At 36.7% G+C, this 27,709-nt stretch overlaps 2 protein-coding genes and 1 non-coding gene across 11 annotated transcripts; 1 reads left to right on the top strand and 2 right to left on the bottom strand.

Moving 5' to 3' along the window:
* Positions 1-535: 535 nt before the first annotated feature.
* LOC113687854 (formin-like protein 3) lies at positions 536-18,928 on the bottom strand. Of its 9 annotated transcripts, XR_011814318.1 has the most exons (13): positions 18,677-18,928; positions 18,440-18,502; positions 16,257-18,258; positions 16,099-16,166; positions 7,336-9,863; positions 5,346-6,327; positions 4,779-5,262; positions 4,474-4,673; positions 3,286-3,521; positions 1,573-2,468; positions 1,265-1,453; positions 1,090-1,157; positions 536-1,005 (listed from the first exon to the last, which is right to left on the bottom strand). XR_011814318.1 is itself a non-coding variant. In XM_072048756.1 (11 exons), the coding sequence occupies exons 5-10, from the start codon at positions 7,483-7,485 to the stop codon at positions 1,605-1,607; spliced, it is 2,916 nt and encodes a 971-aa protein (XP_071904857.1). In that variant the 5' UTR covers positions 7,486-9,863; positions 16,099-16,166; positions 16,257-18,258; positions 18,440-18,502; positions 18,677-18,928; the 3' UTR covers positions 536-1,005; positions 1,573-1,604. The 9 variants fall into 9 exon arrangements, 7 of the variants coding, with proteins under 7 accessions (XP_071904857.1, XP_071904858.1, XP_071904859.1 ...); XR_011814317.1 differs by having other exon boundaries at positions 1,090-1,453; XM_072048756.1 differs by lacking the exons at positions 1,090-1,157; positions 1,265-1,453.
* Positions 18,929-19,034: 106 nt separating this feature from the next.
* TRNAA-AGC (transfer RNA alanine (anticodon AGC)) lies at positions 19,035-19,107 on the top strand. Its single transcript has one exon. It is a non-coding gene; the product is annotated as a tRNA-Ala (tRNA).
* A 5,019-nt stretch (positions 19,108-24,126) lies between these two features.
* On the bottom strand, positions 24,127-27,520 carry LOC113743457 (beta-amylase). The gene is made up of 7 exons (XM_027271471.2): positions 27,396-27,520; positions 26,756-27,154; positions 26,328-26,492; positions 25,966-26,229; positions 25,004-25,213; positions 24,676-24,915; positions 24,127-24,559 (listed from the first exon to the last, which is right to left on the bottom strand). The coding sequence occupies exons 1-7, from the start codon at positions 27,444-27,446 to the stop codon at positions 24,413-24,415; spliced, it is 1,476 nt and encodes a 491-aa protein (XP_027127272.1). The 5' UTR covers positions 27,447-27,520; the 3' UTR covers positions 24,127-24,412.
* Between the last annotated feature and the right edge of the window lie 189 nt (positions 27,521-27,709).

The following is a 27,709-nucleotide window of genomic DNA, read 5'->3' as shown; positions in this document are numbered from 1 at the left end:
CTAGTCCTATTGATCATGAGAAATTCGTCCTTGAAGAAGTCTGGCTGGAGAACAATAAAATAAATTTTACACAGATCTTACAAGCAAGAGACCACCAATTATGCAGGAATATGTTCAACAGCGAAAAACATTAGTACTTACTGGATAAAGATGTTAGTAACTCACGAGCTATATTCATAATCAAGAGCTCTTTTGACTTAAAGAATTTACTGCAAGAAAGTTACTCCTAGAACACAGAGAGGCAAACTAAGCAAAGAATCACGGAAGAAAAAATGTTTCATATTCATTTTGGTCCCAACAATTATTTCCTAAATGGCCTTCCAACCAAAATCCTGCTCCATTTCGGGGTATGCATGACAGCATGAGTGTCACCTTTCGCAGGTATCATGGATACCATCCATTTGAAAGTAATCTCTCAAACTTGCAATCACATGTTCAAAAGCTCATACAAACACAAGCATTTACATCAAATCACAGTCAATTGCAACAATAGGCTACCAATAAATAAGAAAAATAATGAGAAACAGTGAGAAGCTGATAGTAAGCAATATAGATTGTTCAACAATTAGATCGTGTTGACAACACAACGGGACTGAGATTATGGAAGATCAGTACCTCAGACCAAGAAAATCTTGGATCTGCTGTGGACAAGGGTGAGTTTTACCTATCGACAAATTGCACATCTATTGAGTGCAATACAACAGAGAAACATAATTACAATGTTGGTTTCAACTGACACCTAAATAACAGCAGGAATAGTGTGATTTCTTCACATTGCCCCTCTAATGCTTGGATAAAGCCCAATGGCAGAGTCTCATCCTCTTTCTTGAGAAACAATATCCATTTAGAGGACTAAAACAAGATGCTAAGCCTCATGTACTTGATCGACAGATTATTTGAGCACCTGTAAACCAATGATCCGAGAATCTTTTAGAGGAGAGTTGTGACCCGTCAGAACTTGAGGACTCCAGTTAATAAAAGCTTGTATCAGAAGTTCATTTCCACCTGAATTAACCAGGAAATTAAGGACCCTGAGTTGTACTGTGGACAATCAACAAAAGCAACTACTTTACCAGTCAAGTATCTTACGATAGTCCAGCCACAGAATAGGTCACCAGATTATTGACTGTTACAACATCGATTTCATTTTCCTTCTCCTTTAGCAATATGAAACATTAACAGATCAAACATAAAATTACTGCTCTAAAAAAACTGCATATCATAGACTTAAATGTTTTCTTCATATAATCATAGACCCAAGTACCTCAGCTCTCCAAAATGTTCATTGCCAGGCTAAAAATAGTGATGCAGTTTCAATTGACTTTTATTTCGTGACAACCTCAATTAAAGTGATTGCAGTCCTAAGTCCCCAAAATATTTGGTAAAGTAAGCATTATTTTGGATCCCATCCTTGCCACATTATCCCCTTCAATTGAACTCTTAAACACTTGGACTGCCAAAGCAAGAAAGTTGTTAATAACAAGAAGCCCTGAGATACATTATCAAAAGACCTGTTAAGAGGTCTGATTTCCCACAAATGGAGAAGAAAATTTTAATTTGTTCTCTACTTACCCTTTAGCTAAAGTACCTTCTGGGACTGGATACTAAGGAGATTTGTCATCTTCATCTGAACTGGAATCATCCATATGCCTTTCTTTGATTGCAGGAAATAATCGTTGCCGAAAATCTGGCAAAGACTCCCGATTGGATTCTTCAGAAGGTGATGGTGCTAGCGCTTCTTTTCGAGGGGTCTTGGCTGGCAATTTTGTTGAGCTTCTAACATCTCTGCATGCCTTATCCACCATTACCAAGAAATCACGAACAATAAGAAAGAGGCGCAAGCCCTCATTCTTTCCTGCATTTCCATGAAAGTAATCTCCTGTACTCTTCACAAGAGCCATTATCCTTTTCTCTTCCTCCAGCAGCTTTGTGATATCAGCTTCAGCATGCTCCACAAAATTAGTCAGTGTAGTGCGGAACTCACTGTCTTCCTCAACATTCGCCATTTCATTGTTTATGAAATCTTTAAGCTTTACAAACGATTGCCCAAGACTGGAAACTGCTCCAGCTAGGTCGTCACCATCTTTAAGTGCTGCCTTTCGTACATTCTCCAGATCGTTGCTCAGCCCAGATACCACCTGAAGACCAAGGCTGCGATAGTAGTCAGCTGTTTCCTCTGATGATTCCTCCACTAGATCTTCTGTTTTCACACTGGACATGCTGTGGCTTTCTCTTAATCTACGTGCAGCCCTTAGACCCTCAGATCGGATGATTTCCTGAACAACAAAGTGAAGGAGTGTGGTCTTACCATCAGTTCCTTTTACATCTGACAGTTTCAAGAGAGTGTCAAGCTTGAATGCTGTTGCACCACCACGGTAAGTGCCATCATTCATGCGGTTTCCAAGTTTCAGAACTGCTTCTAAGAGTTTCAGGAATAGTCTGCTGTTTCTCAGTTCCTTACAAGCTACCTGCGAATGAAAATCATGATTTTTTGAAAAGAAACAAATGAAAATCATGATTTTTTGAATCATTTAGCAACCACTGAAAATAACAAGATGCTCTGGAGCGTACATTTTCTGCATAAAAGTTAAAAGGCTACTTTGGAGCTGTTCCAGTTAAATATTTCTCAACCAATTGCAAATAGGAAAGTTTCAGATAGACCACAGCTATACATATAATAGCCAACAAATTAAATGCCATCCCAGAATTATTTCCCAAGTGCAAAATAATAAAAACTTGAACACTATAAAGTCTTTGAATCAGTGAGACTTTGACAAGTAAACAAATTGCATTGCACTTCCCTGAATTAATTTTCAGATCTTGGGTAACCTAATACAACAGCAGGGCAGCCAAAAGGTAAACGTCGATCATGTTGCCAACTATTTTAGATTTTAGTACACATCATGTTGGTCGTAAATGGACAAAGCATGATAGTGTGTAATGCATACATGAGGGTATGCTTTATATTATCTAATTTGAAATCTGGTGTATTAGTTTACTTACCAAACACAATTCCTCTTTTTCTCACCATTTTCTGTGATATGTTCTAAACTATTTTATGCAACAATATTTCCAGTTATTCATAAAATTGTTAGTGTATTCTCGGAGTCATTGGACAGAAAGAGCAAGTAGATACAAACTAATTGAGTTAACATAGTATTTTCTTTGTAACTTTTTAAGAAGAAAAAAGTTACTTTGTGAACAGTTTATGGACTTTGGGAAATGGAAAGACAGATGACTCATAATTAGTTAGACATCTAAATTTGTAAATCAATTTACACTAACCTCTAAAGTAGCAAAGGATTCCGTGACGGAAGAAGATTCTTCCTGAAAAGAACTCATGAACAACAATGATTCCATCCTTTTGAAGGCAAATGGAATCTCAACCAAGACTTTCAGGAAGCGTTCAGCAGGGCCAAGCTGAGAGACATCCCCACTAAATAACCGCAGTTTTAATTCTTCATCTGTTGTAGGTGCCATCTTCAGTAATGCCTGAACAAGCTCTATTGGCAGCTCATTACCTGATTTGATTAGCAAACACAACGTTGAATTATTTCAGCCAAGACATAAACCCATAACAAAACATGAATGAGTGCAGAATGTGAATTCATACATGCTCAGGTGATATAAGTTGCACATAGGTAAGTCGCCAAGACTGAATCCAAATGATTCACTCAAAATCCATATCTTTCTCTTAATAATATCTATCAGTAAATATAAGTTGGTTGAGGGACAAAGACATCCACACAGTATTCATGAATCTATGGGCAAGAGCAATATCGAAGATAAATATTGCACTAACAAAAACAACTCTATTCATTATACCAAAAACAAGGAAAAAATGTAGAAACTGAGTGATGAAAATTCAATTTTGTTACTCAATCTGGACTATTGAAATCACAATAAAACCTGGGAAGGTAAAATTAAAAGAACATGAAACAGAAATTCTTTTCTGGTAACCACATGGGGAAAGAAAGCAGCAACCTGCTGTTTACAAAAGTTGTGAGCGTAAAGATTACTTTCAGCTAGTGTTTCAGATGGAATCACCACTACCAAGAATTAGCCAATCAACAAAGAATTGAATACCAAGTTATTAATACTAGAAAAAAGTGTCATCAACTTGAAACTTCCATTATCATTATGGATTCTTAAGAATCTAACTGTGGCGAGCATATACTGTTCTATCTTGAAATAAGGCTAGAGCTTCACATTATTTTCCAGAGTTACTTTGAAGTCCAGTCATCATAGAGAACCTAATGATAGTTTAGGAGGAGAAGAGACTTAACCAAAGAGAATAAACTATCAAATATCAAGACTACCTACATGGTATAAGTGTTCAGTTTTTCTTTAAATACAACGTCAGTGCCAAGTGCTGGTCAACAAAGACTTCAGACAAAATCTACACCCTATCGATGCAGATGAGATGCACATTCACAGACATGTCCAAGAGCACAGAGAGAGAGAGAGAGAGACCTTCCTTTAGAGCATCAATCACTTCTTCTGTTGTCACATTCAATGCTTTAAGAAGAATTGCAAGATTTTGTGATTTTTTCGGATCAATTATCTGAACATAGGGGACTGAAGATTCAGAAGATGAATTTCTCTTGTGCTCAAATTTGCCTTTTTCGGCTGGGACATAACCAAATAAGGATTCCATCATCTCCTCATTAACCCTGTAAATTCAAAAAAAAAAAAAAACCACTCTACAGTTCACATGACACATCTACTAAAATAAAGATCCCCAGAATTAGCCAATAGTTAACCATATAAACTCTTACTGGAAAGATCCAGCTTTGATATCATGCCAAACCATGGAGTGATCAGGGTTCGCTGGAACCTTCTCCCAGAAAAATGGCTTTAACTTAGCTTTTGGAGCATCAGATTCACCAGACAATTCACTTGTATTGCCTCCAGAAGAACATCTGGGATTATTGGCTCCAAGAGGAGAAGGCCTTCCCAAATTACTAGGTTTTGGTGGATTAGGAGGAGGTCGAGCCACTTTTGGAGGAGGAGGAGGGGCAGGAGCTGGAGGTTTAGGGGGAGGAGGTGGTGGTGGTCCAGGCGGTGGAAGTGCTGGTCTTCCTGGAGGAAGCGGCAATAAGGAATTAACATTTTCAGATGCATCAATTGTAACTTTTGTTGACTGAGTTTCAGTTGATGAATCAGCAACATTAACTGCGAAAGGAATATTGCTGACAGTAGATGACATCTTGAGGTTTTGGTTATTAAAGGCTACTATTTTCTGAGACTTCTGAGGAGAACCTGGATAATCAAAGTATACAAGTCATAAAAATGAATACAGAATGATATTTGAAAAAGGATAATTGATTGTTACTGAAAAATACCAGCAGAAAGATCACTGGAGAAGAAGTTTAGAAGAGGCTTTTCATCTCTTTTTTCATTCTTTTGTCCATTTCCAGGGGCAACTTGTTCTTTTCTCTTGTTGATACAGCATATCAAGAACAGTACAATAAGAGCCAAACCTGTCACCGCACTTGCAGCTATGGCTGCAATGACGTAATTTCTGTTCACGCCATTTCCTGAAGGAGTAGGTGCACCAGTTTGAGGTCTTGGTAGAGGACCAACAATGGATGATGGTGGAGGAGAATGGATGACATTTTGTGGAGGAGATGGTTCTGGTGGAGGTGGCTGTAAAACTGGAGGAGGTGGATGCAAAGTTGGGGAGGGAGAACTAGCAGGCACTGGAGATGGTGCTGGAGCGTGATGTGGCGATGCCACTGCACTTGCAGCTATGGCTGCAGTGCCATAAATTCTGTCCAAGCCATTTCCTGAAGGAGTTGGTGCACCAGTTTGAGGTGGTAGAAGAGAATGGATGACATTTTGTAGAGGAGATGGTTCTGGTGAAGGTGGCTCTAAAACTGGAGAAGGGGAATGAAGAGTTGGGGAGGGAGAACTAGCAGGCACTGGAGATGGTGCTGGAGCGTGATGTGGCGATGCAGCTGGAGAACCTGGGGCTTGAACGAGGCTTAGCACATGATGATTATGATGTCTTAAGAACCTTCTGGGAGCAGAGGACCAACTCGAAAATAGCTCCGGGCACTTATTGAACTGAGTATTGGAACCAAATTCTTTTCCAGATTCATGATTTTGCAATGGCTTCTTTCTTAAGCACTCAAAGAGAAATTGCTTATCTTGGAAAGTTAAATTGGGTATGGTCTGCTGTACAATTCTTTTAGCCAACAAATCAACAGGCAATGTTGGATTTTCATAAGGCTCTGGTATCTGAGAGAGATATAGTTCTAAACTTTCAAGAAACTGAAGGCACTCCTTCAATTCTCTTCTACACTGTATCCATACATCTTCTGCCTGTGAAACAGTCACATCTTAAATGAACAAGACATTGAAATATGTAAAGCTTGGAATTCATCTTGAATATGTTTTAGTAAATGCAATCCTGTTCCTTTTCTTTTTACTAGCTAAAAAGCAGTTGTCCACTTTATGCTATGTCTGAGATTTAAAGGGGTAATCCGAAATTTTCAGCACAACGTATAGACTGGAAGGTAGCATTGATGATTGGGTTAGACAAAAATCATTTCCGGTTAGAAATAGTCCTATAAACTGCACTACCACAATAATCAGTATAATAACCAAAATTTTATTTTTCAGTATCGCACGAGATATAACAACACAAAATATACAGCCTGACTGCGTATCCCAAAATTTTCCATCCCTCATCAAAGTTTACAAAAACTTTTGGTTACATTACCCATAGCTTTGGCCAGAATTGCAGAGAGATTCGATTCATCCCAAAGTATTAATCTAGAACTTAGAGACATGAAATTTCATAAATAAGAATGACTGAAATAGGACCGTAGAAGTCCAACTCAAAACATTGCGGACCTAGCAACAATATTGGCAAGTTGCCACAGAAACTTATCCAATTTAACAGTGTCATTTATGAAATACTCCAAAATAATATTCAGTTTATCAAGGTTTTCAAGCATTTACTAGTAATAAGTTGCTAAAAACTTTGGTTAATAAGACCAACACACACAGAATTTTGTTTACTTTAATATGCGGGCTGTAACGGTTCATGTCTTTCTCATTCTACATGTTAAAAGAGTCACTCAAATTCAAGATGACACTAACTCTGAAGTCTGGCAAACTGAGCTGTTAATATAAGAGTTACTATTAAGTCTCTAAGAAAGAAGAAACTACCAACCCATGAATGGTAATATTCACACACCAAGCATCAAATTCTTGCAACAGAAATCAAATTTACGCTACTAAAAGACTTTTGTCTTGTGTAGTGTGTGTTTTTATGTCCTTTTTCGCAGGTATTGAATCAAGATTTACATAAAAAGAAGCTCATACCTTATCATAATCTATCTTTTCAATATCCGAAGAAACTTCATTGCCACTAAAGGCCTCTGCAAAATTCCTAATGCCCTTTAAATTACTAGCTGCAAAAACGCACAAAAAAGCAACAAAAAGAAAGTTTGTACGGGACATTCCAACGTCCATTGATTATCAAGATGACTTTGCCATTCCCACAATTCACTTCTTGTCATTTCATCAAACAAACAAACTCAAGAAACAAAACCCCTTTCAGTTTTGTTATATTTGTATGCAGAGAAACACAATAATTCGAGGATCAGGCAAGCCAAAAAGGAAAGATTTGTTGGCCTCTTCTTTTTTATTTTTCATCCAACGAGACAAAAAATCCCAACCATGCACATGCAGAAGAAGCCCAAGTGCAAACGCAAAAAGTCCTTAAAAACAAGAAAGAATGAGGATCCAGAAATCCCTTTCGGCTGAATTTGAAAACCCACAAATGTTTCAAGATAGTTGGGAGATTGAATATATGAAGCAATCATAAACCAAGCTATCTTTCTCTGATGCAATAAGGGGGCAAAAAGGGGATTTGCAGAAAACGTTTGAAATTTTTTGTGTCAGATTTTCAGTTGGGATTTTTGTTCGTTGGAATGTTTCAGGTTTTTCGGAGGCACAAAGAATCAAATGAAGAGAAGAAAAGAGACCGGAAAATGACAAATACAGATTTATCTTTCAGATAAACGAACACACAAAGGTGCAGAGAACTACGCAGAGGCGAGAGGGAGAGAGCAAAATAGAAAATAATTTTGACCTCTAGCTCTCTAAGCTTTGCTGTAGGTGGCCACTGTAGACTTTGTATACATTTTTTTTCCCCTCTTTTTTGGTTTCTGTTAAGATTTGAGAATCCTCCAAAATTAGATATCCATAATTGTTTCTTTTTTGGTCCTATCTCTCTATTTTTTAGTAATTTATAATTTTTCTAGCAAGTAGAAAATAAAATTCTAAAAATACGAACAACAAGTCATGTATCAGGTGTTATATATACACTAATATTAAAGAGAGTTTCCAATCATCTGTCTAATCTAACTCGAAATTAGACAATTTTACTCAAAAAGTGATCATTTCATCTTTTCTGAATCCCTGTCTTTTGGGTTGCATTTGTGTCAGATTACAACTTTTATTTTCATTAAGAAACCCTGTAAACATAGAGGTGCAAAGAAGTTGCGAAAGGCGGAATAGTAGTTTTGTTTTTTGAAAATTTTAATTATGTAGTTTTCTTGAAAAAATAATGATCAATTCACTTTTTTTTCATCTTTTCTGAATCCTCCCTTGTCTTTTGGATTCCATTTGTGTCTGATTACAACTCTTACTTTCATGAAATAAAAAACCTCTAAACCTAGAGGTGCAAAGATGTTGCAAAAAGGCTGAATATTAGTTTTTGTTTTCTGAGAAGTTAAAGTTAGATATTGTGAAAGATTTAAGTTAGACATGTAAAGTGTCTAAATCTAAGTAGAATAATAATTTTGAGTGTGCATATTTACACACTGAATTAGGTGTAGAATAATATTTTGAGTGTGTATATTTACATACTTTGGCAATTGGAGACTAGCATTGTTCTGTTTCCTATGATGTGCTCATTTTCAAACTTTTTGGTGCCTAGCCTAAACCCCACATGGTAAATACATAGTTGGGATCTTTAGATTTTTTGTACTCTTTCTTGCATGCTATTTTGTTTCATCATCTCTTTTGATTACTTAATTGCTGAACACTGAAAACTAGTAATCTTTAGAAAATTTTAATACTATATGTTACCCAACGTATACGTCAAAGCAAAATTAGATAACCCTAAACTATAAACAGCATCAATGTCTTACTCAAATTTTCAGAACTCTTTCCTACACCAAAATTTCCTGTATAAAACTGGCTATTTTCTTAACATGGCTGAAAAGAAACGGCACGCAGATGCTGCATGATGCATGCTGTCAATTACAGAAACTGGAAAAAGGCAGCAAGATTATGCTACACTCAAATCCTATTGGGCCAAGGAAAGTTCACTAACTCGTCCCAGAACAATCAAGCTGGTCTATATGATTGCTTCCTGGATCTAATAGTTTTGAGAATTCAAGAGAAGGTCACGGCGAGACAAAGTGTTGAGCTAACAAATAAAAAAGATTTTCTAATCATTATTTGAATAAAATTGACAATAAGGACCACAGTGTACTATCCAAATATGCAAACATAAGAATACTAGCTGTATATCAGAACATATGACAACCAAAATAGAAGTATAAATCTAAGTCATAGTGCTACATTAATATTATGCTGGTAAATCAAGAACTCCTTAAAGGTTTAGTACCATAAAAGCTTTGAGTCACAGAACAAAGAACTCAATGATTGCTACTTTATTTACTTGCATTCGACCTATGGAAATATCGCGCTTAAGCTGTGTAACCTTTTACTCTTTAAGAGCCTGTCTGGCAGCCAGCTGTGCCTTTATGAAATCAATGATCAGATGAGGACCTGTTGATCGGGAAGTCCCTTCACCAGGCTGCCTTTGAAGGAACGTCCTAGTGATAAAATGACCATAGTGCAGAAACCATTAGGTATGAGAAAAAGGAACATGAGTTTCAACGTGGTTAAATGATGAATATTCATGATGCATGCCTCCTTCAACATGCAAGCTAGAGCAAAGAGGATAATTTCAAACACTAAAAAGAAGAAAAACCTCTTTCTATTTATAACGTAACCACAAGTAATTGACATAGTAGCAATGCAACCTCCGTAAAGGCCAAAGCTTGTATTGTAAATTGACTTGCATGCTCCAAGATTTCCCGTCCAAAACACATGGGAAGCATATAGCAGGTGACATTGATGATTAAATTCTAGACAAAGTTTTTTGACCCTATATCAAGTTTATTTTTCACTCACAAACTTGTCATTCTGTATGCAGCACAAACGATTTTGCTTTTGGTTCTGGTTTTCTTGCTTAAAGAAGTTAACTTACAAGCAAGGAATGTTCATAGTTTCTGTCTTTCACACTCAATAAAATCATTCTATGTCAGGAATGAAACAGACAAGTAAAGCACATTAAGAGATGGAAAATAATATTAGAACATCAAACCTACATCCAGCGGAACTATTTACGAATTATCCTTACCCTTTGTACATCTACTGGGAGGCACTTAGCAACTAGCTGAAGCCCAGCCTTTATTGCTAGACAGAGGTAAGGTGTACTGGACCTGCCCAACAAGGGACGGATTCAAGACAGAAATTGAGAGAAATGCAGATACAGGGGAAATGAGAAGAGAGAGCAGGGGAAGACTAAGATAGTATAGACGGAAAATGAGAATTGTTACATCCAAAAACTACATCTCCTCTTCCTCCTCTGCTTTATACTAGTTTCTGGTATTCTAACAATATAACTAACGCATGCAATATGAAAGGACTCACATGCTCGATCAATTAACCGACACATGCAATCTGTTATTTGGAATATCTTCTACAACTAACTTCCTAACGTCAAATAACTAGACTCCAGCTCGGTCATTACAGTTGCCCTCCCTTCAAACAATCCTAGTCTCTAGGATTGAAGGATGGAAATTGGCTTTGTATAACAGTCAAGTCCTCCCAGGTAGCATCCTCCTCATTCATGTTCTTCCAACAAATTAAGACCTGCTCCACCTGCTGACCAGCCCTGTCTATCATTCTTCTGTCTAGAACCGCAGTGGGGGCAGTAGTGTAGAGCCCTTCCTCCGATATTTGTGGCAATTCATTGCTGATAGGAGCTCCCTTAGACGTTGGTTTCAAGAGTGAAACATGGAAAACAGGGTGAATAGCAGCACCCTGTGGAAGCTTGAGCCTATAAGCAACTGACCCAATCTTCTTTTCCACCTGATATGGGCCATAATACTTGGCTGCCAGCTTCAAGTTCCTCCTTAGTGCTACCGTAGTCTGCCTATACGGCTGCAGCTTGAGATACACCCAATCACCCTCAGCAAAGGACCTATCTATTCTGTGTTTGTCTGCAAACTGCTTCATTCGGTTCTGAGCCTGCAATAAATTTTCCCTGAGCAATGTATTCCAGTTTACCCTTTCCTTTATCCAATCCTCCACAGCAGCAACTTGAGTGTCACTTGAGTGCAAACTCAATTGGGATGGTTTGTAGCCATATAAAGCTTGGAACGGAGTCATCTGCAAACTGGAGTGGAAGTTAGTGTTGTACCACCATTCAGCTGCAGGTAAACACCTTTTCCAATGGCCTGGTTGCTGCAAGCACATAGCTCTTAAGTAAGTCTCTAGACACCTATTCACCCTCTCAGTTTGTCCATCAGACTGAGGGTGATAGGAAGAAGAGAAACTAAGTTCAGTCCCTACTTGCTTAAAAAGCTCTTGCCAGAATATACTAGTGAACACTTTGTCTCTATCAGATACAATCCCATTAGGCAGCCCATGTAACCTGAATATTTGGTCGAAGAATACCTGAGCCACACTCTTAGCAGTGTAGTGAGAAGTCATGGAGGTGAAGTGAGCATATTTTGTAAATCTGTCTACCACCACAAAAATGACATTATGACCATATGATTTGGGTAGTCCTTCAATAAAATCCATAGAAATTTCCTGCCATGCTTGCTCAGGAATTGACAATGGCTGCAACAACCCTGGGTAGGAGCAATGCTCCCCTTTACTCCTCTTGCAAATGTCACAAGCCTGTACGTAAGATTCCACATCCTTTTTCATGCCCGGCCAGTAGAAATAGTTCTTCATTCTCTGGTATGTTCCTTGGTTCCCCGAGTGCCCTCCAATTGCAGAATCATGCATGCAATTGATGAGCTGAGCCCTTAATTCTGAGTTACTCCCAATATACATTCTTCCCATATACCTGATAATCCCTTGATGGTATGTGTAATCGTGCACACTAGATTTGTCTACCGCTAGTGCAGTCAGTAGTTCCTTGGCCTTCTCATCCCCATTATAACTGCTAGAGACCCTTGCTAACCATAATGGCTTTGCTGTGGTAATGGCATGGACCTGCACCTCCTCACCACCTGACCCTTCATCCCTTCCTTCCATCCTTCTAGATAGAGCATCAGCCACCAAGTTATCCTTACCCCTTTTATATTGGATCTCATAATCTAGTCCCATCAGCTTTGCTAACCATTTTTGCTGGAGAGGTGTAGTGATTTTTTGTTCCAGTAAGTATTTCAAACTTTCATGATCAGTTTTGATTATGAAGTGAGTTCCTAGCAAGTAGTGTCTCCATTTCCCTACTGCAGTAATCAATGACAATAATTCCTTTTCATATATGGACAGTGTTTGATTTTTGGGTCCAAGTGCCTGACTCATGAAAGCAATAGGCCTACCTTGCTGCATCAAAACTGCTCCAATGGTCTTTTGGCTAGCATCGGTTTCCAATACAAATGTTCCAAGGAAATCAGGAAGTGCTAGTACAGGAGCTTGAGTCATAGCATGTTTGAGTTCTTGGAAAGCTTGCTCAGCTTGTTCATCCCACCCGAAACCATCCTTCTTTAGCAGATTAGTTAAAGGTTTAGCGATCTTCCCATATCCCTTCACAAATCTCCTGTAGTATCCTGTCAGTCCCAAAAAACCCCTTAAACCTTTAACAGTGGTAGGAGATGGCCAGGACAGCATAGCTTCCACTTTTGCAGGATCAGCAGAGACTCCCTCACCAGTAACTATATGCCCCAAGTACTCTACTCTATCTTGCCCAAATGAACACTTAGACATTTTTGCATATAATGAGTGATTTCTGAGGGTGTCAAGAACAAGGGAGAGGTGTTTGAGATGGGAGTCAAAATCGGGGCTGTAAACTAGAATGTCATCAAAGAACACTAGCACAAATTTTCGAATAAAAGGTTCAAATACCGAGTTCATTAGAGCCTGGAAAGTTGCTGGTGCATTAGTGAGGCCAAATGGCATCACTAAGTATTCATAGAGGCCAGAGTGGGTTCTGAAAGCTGTTTTTTGGATATCAGATGGGTGCATTCTTATCTGATGGTACCCTGACCTCAAATCAATTTTTGAAAAAATTTTGGCACCCTGCAGTTCATCTAGGAGGTCATCAATGATTGGGATGGGAAACTTGTCTTTGATAGTGAGGCTGTTAAGTTGTCTATAGTCAATGCATAACCTCCAAGTGCCATCCTTCTTTTTAACTAGTAAGGCTGGGGATGCAAAAGGACTATGGCTGGTTTGGATGATACCAGTGGCCAACATTTCCTTGACTTGCCTTTCTATTTCTGTTTTTTGCCTGTGGGGGTACCTATAGGGTCTAATCTTGAAAGGTTTAGCATCAGGTTTCAAAGGTATTTGGTGATTGAGGCTACGGTTGGGGGGTAAAGTTGTAGGTGCAGCAAATATGTCATCATATTGAGCAAGTAATTGAGTGAGTGTTTTGGGCACAGTAGTTACCTGTGAGTTTTGTACTCGTATCATGCAAGAGTGTTGCAAGGCTGTTCTGATTTTGTTTCTGCAATACTTCTGGGCTGATACTCCTTGCTTCATCAACACCTTGGCAGAGTGGGAATCCCCTTGTAGTAACACCATTTCACCCTCCTTCTCAAATGATAATGACAACTTTTGAAAGTCAAAAGTCATGGGGCTATAACACTTCATCCAGTCAACCCCCAAAATCAGGTCGTACGGTTCCAAGTCTAGTACATACACATTGTGAGTAAAATGATGGCCTTGCATCATCCACTTCATACCAGGAATCCATTGCTCACAAACTAATTCTTTCCCATCAGCAATTCTGACTTTAAAAGGTTTATGATTCTTAACAGCTTCAGGGTAGAGTTGAGCAATAGTTGGCTTTATGAAGCAGTTGGTGCTACCTCCATCCAGCAGGATTGACACCTCTTGATCACCATAATCTCCCAACATCTTAATGGTACTGGAAGACAATTGGCCAGAAACTGAGTGGAGGGATAGTGTAATATCCCTGCCATACTTGTTGCCTTGATACTCAATGACCTCATCCTCTTCATCTACTACTTCCTCTACTTGAGCCTCGCCCTCATCTGCTAGCAGCAAATGAATTCCCTTATTCCTGCAAACATGCCCAGGGGAGAACTTCTCTCCACATTTGAAACATAAATTGTGATCCTTCCTGTACTGGAACTCAGTGGGGGTAATCCTCCTAGAGCCTTGGGGAGTAGTTTTGTTGTTGCTGCTATCAAACATCTGATGTGCAGGCTTCTTCTGTATTGTCTCCGTAACCTGAGTTAGTTTTGTAGCCATCCTAGATTGCTTAGCCATAACCTGTAAGTAATGCTCCTGCCATCTCGCCTTCTCAAATGCTGATTGCAAGGTCGCAGGTTTGTGGATCTTGACCACAGACTTAATCTCCTCCTTTAGGCCACTTAGGAAACTGGAGATGTAATATGATTCAGTAAGACCAGGGACCTTGAGCATCACGGCAGCTCGCAGCTCTTCAAACCTTTCTTGGTAGTGAATTACTGTGGAAGTTTGATGAAGCTTGTTAAACTCCTCTATAACGTCATCCTCCCCTAAATTCCCAAATCGACTACAAAACTCTTGGCTGAATCTATCCCATCGTAACTCCCCCTTGTCCATCTTGAAACCTTGATACCAAATACTAGCTTTCCCATCCAGATGCAATTCCACTAAATCCATATGCTGCGAATCAGGAATGCGACATAAACGGAAAAACTTCTCACATCTCCTGACCCATTCTCTGGGGTTAGAGCCATCAAATTTGGGAAATTCCACCTTAGGAGTCCCTACAGGTAGGAAATTCCTCTCTCCTTGATTGGATAGCCCCAACTCCAAGTTTCTCTGAGGCCTTTGGACAGGTTGCCTCTCCGTATTGTCTGGTGAAATTCCTAAGATCCCTCGGTCGCTTTGCAAGCTTCTCACAAAAGCGGTGTATTGAGCATTCATGGAAACCATGAAATTTTTCATCTCAGCTGAGTTCGCTTCCAAGAGTGCCTTCATATCAGAGTGATTTGTTGCCAATTTCTCTTCCAGTGCTAGTCGTTCAGCTGCATTGGCTTCAAGGATGCTCTGGATCCGAGAATCCTGCTTCCTCAGTTGTTCCTCGAAGCCTTTCATTCTGGTGCCCTCCGCCATAGTCAGCTACAGATTCGGTAGCTGAGCTTGCAGATCCAAGGACCGCAAGCGTCTGATACCAATTGTACTGGACCTGCCCAACAAGGGACGGATTCAAGACAGAAATTGAGAGAAATGCAGATACAGGGGAAATGAGAAGAGAGAGCAGGGGAAGACTAAGATAGTATAGACGGAAAATGAGAATTGTTACATCCAAAAACTACATCTCCTCTTCCTCCTCTGCTTTATACTAGTTTCTGGTATTCTAACAATATAACTAACGCATGCAATATGAAAGGACTCACATGCTCGATCAATTAACCGACACATGCAATCTGTTATTTGGAATATCTTCTACAACTAACTTCCTAACGTCAAATAACTAGACTCCAGCTCGGTCATTACATAAGGGCTCTTTAAGTCGATGAGAAATAAGCTGACAAAAAAACTAATGGTAGGCTTAACGCAAGAGTGTTGAACCTCTGTCTGATAATTGGTGACATGCACATAGTGACAAGCATGTATACAGTGGCAATGTAGCAGAAAGGCTTTTTCCCATTCTGGGTTGGGATTATCATTTGGAATAAGAAAATGAAGAATAGAAGGAAAATAGTGATTGCTAAATATCCTGCTTCTAATTCTCATATCTGCGATGAATGAAGAAAAAGTTAAAAAAAAATGATATCTTTGCCACAGGCCATCAGATTGTCGTACCTTCTTTGGCGTATGTTTGCTGCCTGATTGACTGTTGAAGATCCAATGTCCATCCTGACAGAATTTCCCTAATGATAGTACAGAGAAACTACCTGAGTTCAGAATTTTCAATATTGTGGTTTTAGTCCAATTGCTGCTAAGTCCAGAATATATACTACCTGAGCATTTTCAGGATTTTCTGCAGCAACCTGCTTCCCGAGTGGCTTTGCCCGCACAGAAATTTCATTCCTTTTTATGTTATGTTTATCTTCAAAATTGAGTGACCAAAAAACGGGGAGGAGGAAACTCAAATGAAAAAACTAGAGCTTGCAAGTGTTACATCACGCATTAGTGCTCAAAAGACGGTATGGTCGTGTCAGGAGCACCATTTAGTCACCTTTGACAACTGAATGTCTTTAACAGCGCTGTCAAGATAGTCTTCGCAAAGGCCAGCTTGAAGAACCGATTTCATTCCCTCCAATTCTGGATTGTAAAATCTATGGAGAAAATCCAGTACACATTTACCAGGAAATAGGTTGACCTATTGTAACCAATATAATCATGTGACATCTTTAAATGGGTTTTTTAGTGATCAGGAAGCGATTAGTAAGTGAACTAGGATCTAGGATCTGCAAGATTCGACTTTGAGCCACCTCTGAACTTTGGTTCATGCACTACCTATGGCAAATTGCTCTCTGTTTTCCCCAAAGAAAGGAATGAATCAAGTGCCATAGCTCCTCCTTTCCAAGCAATAATATTAACTTGATTAAGCACTTGATTGACTTTTAGTAACTGAAAGTGCTGATAAATTTTCTTATTTTAGTATGAAACTAGGATTCCAACTTAATGGCTTGAAGCCGAATAGCTTGAAGCTTAAGGGCTCTCAGATTTCCCTTTCAAGTTTTCTCGAGTCACCCTAAAGGCTAAGAGAAATTGGCTTACTTCTTACTGAATGCCTACTGAGAGTTACAACCCTTAGGATGAGCTTTTAGCAATTAGTCAGTCTGTGTCCAGCTAGTAGGTACTTTCAGATCAGTACTTCAAACAAACAAAGGCTTAGTAAGCACTGTTATCTATTTGGATTGCAGTTGGCAATGGTAGATTATTCCCCACTCCTCCTACGAGGACGTCAAACAGCATAAGGTCTAAAGCTCAGATGTTTGCATCAATATCCTCACTAATTATGTAAGGAATCATTTTGGTACTATTGTACGTAGGATAACTCTTTGTCCAAGTTTAATGAGGTAGGAAGTCATTTGGAGATATAGCTCGGAAGGTGCATCCTTTCAGAGGCTATTACCCCAGCTTTTGTGCCCTTTGATTTTGTCGAGTAATATTTGCTTCTTTTTTTTTCCTTTGTTTTTTTTGTTGTGCTGTAACTTGCATTTTACATCAAATCTGATCCATTTTGCATACTACAAAAGTCCATAAAAGGTCCCTCCATTCTTATAGTGATCACTATTAGGAACAATAGCCATTAACACTGCTTAAGTGCAACAAAGTCCAAACAATAGCACAACAATGAATGTCAAACCAAAGAAAGAAAAGTAGGTACAAATGAAGCCTTGTAACAGGCAGTACAAAATGAAAGTTCTAGCCTTTCAGACTTGCTATTTTCCCTACTCCAACATCATAAACCTCCCAAACTGCGTAGAGAAACCATTGCAACAATTACCATAAACAGCCCTTATAAAGTTTTCCAAGGCTAAATTTTTATATATGGCGCATTTTATAATCAAAACAGTTATCAAATTCAAGAATTGTTTTTTGTTTTTTTGTTCTCTTTTTGTTCCATGATGACAAGGGGTAGCAGGGTTTGTCCTCACACTAAGACAGCTAGAGAATTGTGCTACAATTGTACTCCGTGGTTACTACTCATCAGGATTTCCATAGTCTTTATTCTTATGACAAAAGTTCAATCTACTACAATGTTCACAGTAAAATATGCTAAATGACTATCAATCAGTCAATCACATTAAAATAAATCATCAAAATTCAGCAATACCTCAGACATTTTCATCATCAATAAAACACACTACTCTAAGTGAAAACATGCATGCATGTCAATCGATCAATTACGAAAATTACCGCAAAAAACTACCTTAAAACGTGAAATTGTGCTTGACTTCGGAAGATTTTGAATCTAGTTTTCAGCCATCACAGGCAGACCTTGAACGAAGACTGCACCCAAACAAAAAGTAGACAAGAGACGGAAAAAAAGTAAGAAGTGTGATAAATGCATACAAGTACATAAAATCTTGGAGGAAATTAAAAACAAAAAACAGAAAATATATAATCCTGGAGGTATATTCCTTTATCTTCCACTGAGAATTAATTCTAAAAATGTTGAATTGGTTCTTACGTTGAGGAGTTTCTGAGTCTACTAGTTTTGAGCTAGCACAACCAAACCCTGAATGAACTTACCCTGCATTAAAAATAATAATTAACAAGAAGAGGGGAAAAAAAAGTAAGAAGTTGTGATACATGCATTCAAGTAGATAGAATGATGGTGGTAAAAAATGGAGAATAATATTGGAGGAATATTCCCTTCTCTTCTTCTATCGAGAATTAACCCCAAAAAAATTGAATTATTTCTTACACTGGGGAGTTTCTGGGCTTTGCTTTTCCGCTAGCAACCCAGACCCTGAATGCACGAACCCTGCACGCAAATAATAAGCAAACAAGAAGATGAAAAAAAAAAAAAGAAAAGTAAGAAGTGAAGACAAATGCATTCAAGTGCATAAAATCCCACGGCAAAAACAAACAAGAAGGAGGAGAATAAACTTGAAGGAATATTCCCTTCACTTCCATTGAGAGTGAAGAAGTTGTCAGCAGCACAGGTCCGCATGCCATGCAGCTCAACACCTGCAGCAATAGGAAACAATGACGTGTTTGAAGGATTGGGAGGCCGCAGATTGTAAGCAATAAAAGATATTGTTAAGCATCAAAACTCGCCCGGGGATGTAGCTCAGATGGTAGAGCGCTCGCTTAGCATGCGAGAGGTACGGGGATCGATACCCCGCATCTCCATCTCCTCATTGACATATTTTTCTCCTTTGCAACGAACGTGTGACTTGGGCACAAAAGAGGCCCACAATAAATGGGCTAATTTCTTAGATTATACGTAAAAAAAAAAAAACAATAAACAATCCGTCAAAATGTATATCTGACAAGGTGATTTCTCAAACTATAGCGGCCGTCAGCACGGCCGCATAATAAATTAAATTTTTTTTTTTTGAAAAGTCAGCAAAGTCAAAAAGTTTATGGCAGTCTTTTTGCCAGTTGCGGACGTGCTGACTTGGCACGTCCGCGCCTGACATTTTTGATGAGGCTATCGCCTCTCTTTTTTAGCGGTGAAAATCCCCATGCTTGTGCAATTATGTGATACTGCCAATCCTTCAAGCTGCTTCTCTTCTTTTTCTGTTTCTTTTTTCCACCCCTGCTTGTCTTTCAAATCCTTTGCTCTTAAAATTGAATAGTCTATTTGGATTAGCTATTTTTGGGTTATTTTCAAAAATAATACTGTAGTATTTTATTTTTGAATTACAAGTCCGTTTGAATTAGTTATTTTTGAGGTTGTTTTTCAAAAACTATATGAAAAATTTTTACTGTTAATGTTTTTTAGATTATTTTTAGAGGTATTTTTAAAACATATTTTTGAGTATTTTTATAATTTAAAATTTTTATATTTATATACATTTATGCATTTATAATACATTTATAAATATTTATAAATAAATATATTTATTTATTTATATAAAAATATATAAATGTAATATAAATCTATTATATTATATATAATACATAATATAAATATATTTATAAATGTATATTATTATAAATGAATATTATATAAATGTATAAATTATAATTTTTATAATTTTATATAAATATACATTTATATATTAATAATACATTTATAAATATTTATATATTTATATAAAAATATATAAATGTATTATATTATATATAATACATAATATAAATATATTTGTAAATGTATAAGTTTATATTACTATAAATGTATAAATTATAAATGAATATTATATAAATGTATAAATTAATATATTATAAATATATATTAATATTATGTATAAATGTAAAATTAATATTATGTATATTAATATAAATGTATTATATTATATATAATACATAATATAAATGTAAATTATAAATATACATTAATATATATTATGTATAAATATACATTTATATGAATGTATAATATATAATATATAATTTATATTATATTATATATAATTTATATAAATACATTATAAATATATAAAAATATTTTTTAAATAAAATAAAATATTTATAATATGTATAAATAAATATTTAATATATATAATATATAAATATTTAATATATATAATATGCATTAATATTAATTATAAATATTATAATATTATAAATATGGTGTTCATATAATATTTCAATTTGTAATATTTATTGTATATTTCATTATATAAATATTTATATAATATATAATATTTCATTATATGCAATTCCTCAAAACAAGGGAATAAGCTATCTTTTAATTTATTTCTATCACTCAAATCGTGTTATCGTTTACTATAAAATTTTTTGCAAAAAAATTAAATGGGTATAATGTGCTATGTTCAAATTTTCAAACCAATTACATTTTAGTAGATATTGAATACAAATCTGATTAAAGAAATTTATGACAACTCAATATATAATGAAATATCCTCTCTAGTAATGCATAAATGTAAAAGAAGTATTAGGAGAATATTCATCAAATAATACTGCAAATATTCAGTTCAAATGTAAAAATTGAAATTGAAACTCGAAAAGATTTTAGGATTTTTGTTGTGCAATATAATTAGATATAAATTATAATTAGGGGTTTTAGTAAATTTAATAAGTTTAGGATTTTAATTTAACAATTTTAGAAACTAGACTTAAGTTAACAACTTTAGGTGCGGAAAAAAGAAACAGAAAAAGAAGAGAAGCAGCTTGAAGGATTGGCAGTATCACATAATTGCACAAGCATGGGGATTTTCACCGCTAAAAAAGAGAGGCGAGAGCCTCATCAAAAATGTCAGGCGCGGACGTGCCCAGTCAGCACGTCCGCAGCTGACAAAATGACTGCCATGAACATTTTGACTTTGCTGACTTTTCAAAAAAAAAATTTTTAATTTATTATGCGGCCGTGCTGAGTCAGTTTGAGAAATGCCCCTTGTCAGAGATACATTTGGCGGATTTTTTTTTTTTTACGTATAATCTAAGAAATTAGCCCAATAAATGAAGCTACATGACAATAGGGTAAATTTGTTTCGCAATTTACACATATCACATTATTGTTATGGGCTGACAATTTCTAATGTACATTGGGTTTTTTTCCTTTAATATTTGATTTCATGTCTAATAAAAGTAGGCGCGATGCTTAGCAAAAGTGTGTGCGTTTTCAGCATGAGTGGTAATTTTCTTGACAACATGACACCCTTGTATTGGCATTTTACACACATCAATTGGTTATGGGCTAATAGCATAGAAATGTAATTTGGGTTTTTAAGCGTTTGAATTTGTACCATAAGGGCGCAAGATTGGAGTAAGCTTGGTGAGTGTGAGCAGTAATTTTTGGATTTTCGTAAATAACTCTTCCATTTTTATGGACCGTAATAAAAATAGTATCATTTTTTTTGTCTAGGTTTGGTATCGAAAATTATATTCTTAATGGAAAAATTGAGGTTGTTTTACAAAATAAACTAGGCAAAGTTTGATTTTTTGAAGAATAAAAAGAAAAGAGAGTGCAATCTTGATGTTTCCTTTTAACATCTAAGGAGAGTCAAGTACGAAATGCAAAGGAAACTAGGTAAAAAAAAAACACAAAATAGTACAGAAGAGAGGCATTTTATAAAATTTGTTCATGTACTATCCATCCAACCGTAATAGTGTATACACTAACAGTTAATATAAAATTTACTCTTTTAGAATGCCTCAATAATTAATCTTTCTAAGATTTCTTAGTAGTCTCAAACATGACCCGTCCGACTCTAATCTAGCCATAGGCCGTCAATAGAGATATCAATTACCCCTTGATCGAATAGAAACATACACAAAAACTAACGACGTGGAATTGTCGTGAAATCGTCATCTCGTCAAGCAAATTTCGACTTCTTACGCCAAAATGCAAGTTGGACTTCAAATGGTAAATTTTATCATTTATTCAATATTGTTTAGAACGTAAAATTTGGACCGTGACAAAACCATTTGAAACGAGAGAACTTGTTAATCAATTTCCAGTCCAAAAAAGGATACTTCTTGCTCTAAATGCTCAAAAGTTTAGGTGGGTTCGGATTCGATCACCACTATGGATCAGAGCATATCTCTGAAAATCATAGATCACTTATAAAAATTCTTACAAATCACCTATCAATACGATTTTCACATCGACAATGAAATTTAAACACGCGATCTTCGTAAAGGAAGTAGCTCGTACTTATCAATTGAATTATCTTGTATTAGCAAGTCTATGCATTATGGACTATATCGTCTATACTTGCTATATCTAAAAAAAATACTTGCTATATCGATTTACATTATGGACAATTTGGAGATTTCCCTTTTTTCGAATAGTAAATGCAGCTTGATAAAAAGTTGAAAGGTGACAAGAAAATGAAATTAAAATGGAGGTCCCCCAGTTTCAGGAGGTCCAATTAATGCGCTCCGCCAATGAGGGCATCTCGGGCAGCTTTCGCTTTGCTTTCAGTTTCAGTTCAGCCATATCTGAAAAATAAAATGGACGACTCATAATGGAAGATCAAAACAAAATCTCAAGTCTCCATCTATGCATGATCACATGATAAAATTTAAGCCAAGGGAAAAAAAATTTCGACATTCGTCCATAGAAGAAATCACAATAAGCTGGATGGAAATAACGAATATGCAATAAAAATCCACTGAAAATCATGTACCCAAAAATGCAAAGAAAGAATTTTCTCAAGTTTTTAGATCATGTACCCGAAAACCACTTGGCCCAACATTGTTTGGTAGCCAAAAGCTATTCCCCATCACTCCTTCGTCCTTTGGTTAGCTGTTCAAGAGAGACTATCAACCCAAGATGATAAGCTTCTTAATTATGGTGTTGTTGCATCAGTTTCGTGTGTGCTTTGTCAGGCTAATGTTGAAAGTTGTGATTATCGCGGTATTTATTGCAGAAATGCAATATCATATGGTTTGAAGGTAATTGGCAGGAGACTATCAAGAAAGACAATTTTTTTTGGTGCTAAAATAAGAAATAGATAAAAAAAAAAAAAAAAAACAGGTTTTACAAGTAAAGATCTCAATTATCTATTCACCTAGTAGTAGCAAGAGAATGATTTCGAGAAAATTTCTGCATTAAGGGGGAGCTTTCTAGTCCTGGAGAGAGAATATATGAGGTCTGGATAGGGTTGGGGTTTGGCTGAAAAGCTTCCTTTCAATTGAAGGCCCTTTTTTTTTTTTAATCTTTTTTTGGTTCCATTCTTTTCAGTTTCAAAATTAAGAATTTAGCCTTTCAAGTTAATGATCAACCATTAATGATCCGTTAATCCATTTTGACATCTCTAGCCATTAGCTGTATATTAATTGCTACTTTTCCTAGTATTTTACCATTAGTAGTAAAGTTCTTTTCTGGTGTCCATTGCTTAGCCTGGTGAATTAATCGCTGCTAGGCTACATTTGGTGCACGGATTGGATAAAGTAGGAATGCTTATTCACAGATTATAAATCATGGGTTAAGTCATCTTAGGATAAATAATCCCTATATATGAGATGCCTTAGTAAATAATTTCATTCTATGCATTTTGGTTGGAGATGGGACTACCTTTTTACAAACCCAAATACCTCTAGACCGACTTTAGCTTTTCCTTTATTAATTTAACAGATGAACTTTAAATGATTTTGTGAATGTGAAAATTGTATGTTAGGGATAAAGTAGAGACATATTAATATTGTTTTTCACCTCCTATGCATAGTGGTTTAATTAATACCACCTTATTAGGATTTCCAGCATCAAAAGTTCTTGGCTTGGTCAACTTCAAGTTAAAAAGGGAAAATGTTCTCAGCTTCTTCATGACTTCATTTTGGCTCAAAATACACATTTATTAACATTACAGAACGAAACCACAGTACAGCAAACAGCATGAAAATGACAACAACACGGATATTTAACTACCTTCATACGTACATAGGATTCAGAGGCAGGCACCTCAATCTCTGGCTACTCAAACTTATTTTTCTTGAAGTGCAGAATTATTTTTTTACTAACAAAGAGTGGTGCCTGAATTTATTATTCAAATGATGTTGCTGGTGCTTGATGCCCAATTGATCAGGAAGACTCAACGGGCAGGTCAGTCTCACTATCCCATGGGAAGGGCTCCAATTTTGGTGTAGCTGCTTCCACAAGTTTTTCAATTGGGATCTTTGGCTTTGATCGCTCCAATGGAGTTAAGTCAATTATATTTGGGACATAATCCTGAAGAAAACGTAAGAATACAACAGTTAGTATAGCAAAAGCAGTCTGTTGTGTTTCATTTTGTCACTCAAAATCATGATGGAGAGGGGATGATAAAATAAAAGCTGCAGCACTACCAAATCAGCATGCATTTTCTTCACAAATGATGCAAACAGACTGAAGTTTTCCTTTGACAATAAATCCTCTGACAGGCGAAGGTAAGTCAATGCGGACATCTTCGGTTTGCGTTCGCCTTCTTTGCTGACCCCATTTGGCCTAACATTCAGTAGCATTTGATTGTAAGCGGTGGCATCATATCTAGAAAGTGCATTTTCACCTGCAACATCAATGACTTCTCTCCAGCCAGCGCTCAGAACCTGTAAACATCACTGGTTTTGCTTTGTAATATGAAGTGAACAAAATTGTATTAATTTATGCTATGCTATGTAACAATCATGCACGAACCTGTTGAACAAGTTCCTGTGGACCACTTTTAGCAGTTTCTGGTTGTTCAGAGTCCTTCATCTCAAGACAAGTAAAATCTAGAGTACCATAGTGCCTGGTTAACATCCTGGCCAAGGGTCGGTAACCATCTCTGTCGTCCAAGTTGTAGTATCCTGCAGTTAACTCAGCAGCGTGCGACTGATCTTTGAACCACCAATGGATACCAGAAACCTATTTGAGTAAACAAAAGAAAAAAAAACTTGAGAATAGTTGCATGTGCTCCTCAGCAGATGGCTGAAAGCATGCAGTGGCGGAGCCAAGACCCTAAATCAGCGGGTGTAATTTGCAACTATCTTGTCCGATGTGATAAGACTGTTTGATAGACATATTAGTTATAGAGTAAATCGTTCTTACACTAACGGTGTATGCACTATCATCGTTGGATTCATGACGTGTGTGCAAAAGTTGAATTTCAAATTCAAAATTTGTATAATTGTCAATCATCCAACGCTGATAGTGTATACACTGTCAGTGTAGGAAAGATTAATCCTTAGTTATATGTACCATTAAATCTAATTTTTTTGACTATAAGATCATTCTACTTATTTGAGTTAGGAACATAAAAAATTATTAAAAAATTTAAAAATAAGTATTTCTTATGTGTCTTAAACACACGTTTTCCAATATTTTTTCCATCTCACATATTTCACATAAAAAAATTTACAATAGTAAAGAAAATTTTTCAAATAACTTTTAATCCAAATGGATCAATCATTATATAACTTGAAGTAGGTCCATCAATCAAAAGATAATCACTATGATATCTTAATAGTTAAGGGGGTAATGCAACTATAAATGGTAATTGCACAAAATTTTATGATTTTACCAAAGTTGAGAGGGGGCAATTGCCCACCCTCAACTATATGTGGCTTCGCCAGTGGCTGAAAGCAGTAGGCATCAAATTGCAATAATTGGCTACTCACTTTTGCAGCTAGCCTGGTTTTGGTTCCATTGAAAACTTTGTTGGCTTCTTCGAGAATCTGATCTCCGTGTTCTATAAGCTTGTTTGAGTACCATGTCAAGAAGAACCTCCCTTTTTCGGTGCGATAGGTCCCGTTAGTTGCAAAAAACTCTGTATCACCTGGTGTATCATTGTATGTTCCAGCATTATCTGGAAGATCCCATTCAGGGTGCCCCGCTTTTGTTGCAGCAGCTTTAAAATCTGCTTTCAAATACTTGTCATAGCACTGCACACCATCAAATATTGGAGTGAAAAAAAAAATTAGCTTGAAGGAACTTAATAGATTAAGTGATACAGAATATGATTTGTTTGAATTAGACTCACTTGAAATTCTCCAATTCCAGGGAATTTCCATCCTTGTGTTTCTGGGTATGAAGAATATCTCAGCTCTCCAGCTGGACCAAGCCCTACCTCAACGTCTGTTATGTGTCCAGCCTCGAAAATGCCTGCCATGGCGTTTTTAAAGCTCTTCATATAGTCACTGTAGATCTGAATCCATTGAGCTGGGATAAATCAAAACTCACGACCAAAAGCTGATCCATTATCATATCATGTACTAAATATTAACAGACTATCAGTCTAGAACTGAAGTTGAAAGACACTGAACTAGATATCTCATATCAGTATCGATCATTTCCAGCTTTGAAAGGATCAAGAGCTGATGATTCTGTCCTGCTTTCAAGAAAAAATCTGCTCAAGAATAACACAATTGGCTAATGTGATCAAATTCAAGAAGCTGTCACATGTCTTACCTGCACAGGAGTCCGACCTTGAAAAAGATTCTCATTATCAACACCTATTGAGAGGTACTCCGGATTCCTGGTACCAGATCGGTTAGTGTAGAAGATATCAGGGACTTTGTCTCCAATTGCGAGCACCCATTTGGGAAGTGGGATGGTAACAATATCTCCAACATTGCCACCACATTGGTGGAATGACATGATAGCCTGGATTTTCAGGCCAATTTTCACAAGAAGCTCAAACAAGCTTCTGTAAGCAGCCCAGTCATACTGCTTAGGCCCTTTGTTCTCAATGAGTCCCCACCAAACATCTACCATGATGCCATCGACTCCAATTTCTTTCAGCTTCTTCAGCTGCTTCTCAAGAGTCTCCGGGTCTTCAAAAACATTGTTAACATTAACAACTCCCAACTATTGTCACCACCAAAAAAAAAGACAAAAAAGACCATTAGTCAGATCACATTCTATATGTTATTGATCGTGATTAACAAAAGTGAAAATGTATATATCATGCTTTGTAAACCTAAAATATATATATATATATATATATATATATATATATACACACACACACACATCTTTTCTTGATCAGGGTATGTTCATTTTCTATTTGCAAAAGACAATAGAGATGATAAGAGAAGCTATGACTAACCGGGAGCATAACAAAGATTGGAACATAGTTTGACCGTAAAGTTGATGCCATCCTTGGTGATGAGGAAATGCGTGGGTGAAGAATGAGATGCCAGAAGATTTGAAGTTTGTTGCCTCTCAATACCTCACTTGCATTCCCTTTTATAGAAGATTTTGAGTGTAACTTTTTGTTTGTCCTTGGTGTAATTATTGAGAATGTGCCTGGCGACTTTATGTTACTCTAAAAAGAAAATTACAGTTTTGGTATCTAAACTTTGACATATGAGCAATTTTAACTCCCAAACTTTGGACAAAAGCTAATTTGGTATCCAATCT

The sequence above is a fragment of the Coffea arabica genome, chromosome 5e (assembly GCF_036785885.1).
Source record: "Coffea arabica cultivar ET-39 chromosome 5e, Coffea Arabica ET-39 HiFi, whole genome shotgun sequence".
Classification (NCBI taxonomy): Eukaryota; Viridiplantae; Streptophyta; class Magnoliopsida; order Gentianales; family Rubiaceae; genus Coffea; species Coffea arabica.
Note: the sequence above shows the minus strand (reverse complement) of the source record. Positions and strands in the feature narration are given on the sequence as shown.

What these genes read in the sequence shown, in the direction of transcription:
- LOC113687854 (XM_072048754.1), bottom strand. Translation starts at nt 15,405, where the DNA reads ATGGCGGAGGGCACCAGAATGAAAGGCTTCGAGGAACAACTGAGGAAG.
- LOC113743457 (XM_027271471.2), bottom strand. Translation starts at nt 27,446, where the DNA reads ATGGCATCAACTTTACGGTCAAACTATGTTCCAATCTTTGTTATGCTC. An exon ending in AAGGTCGGACTCCTGTGCAG is followed by an intron (nt 26,493 to 26,755) that starts GTAAGACATGTG and finishes CAATGGATTCAG; the next exon opens with ATCTACAGTGACTATATGAA. An exon ending in CACAGGAACTTGTTCAACAG is followed by an intron (nt 24,916 to 25,003) that starts GTTCGTGCATGA and finishes TGATGTTTACAG; the next exon opens with GTTCTGAGCGCTGGCTGGAG.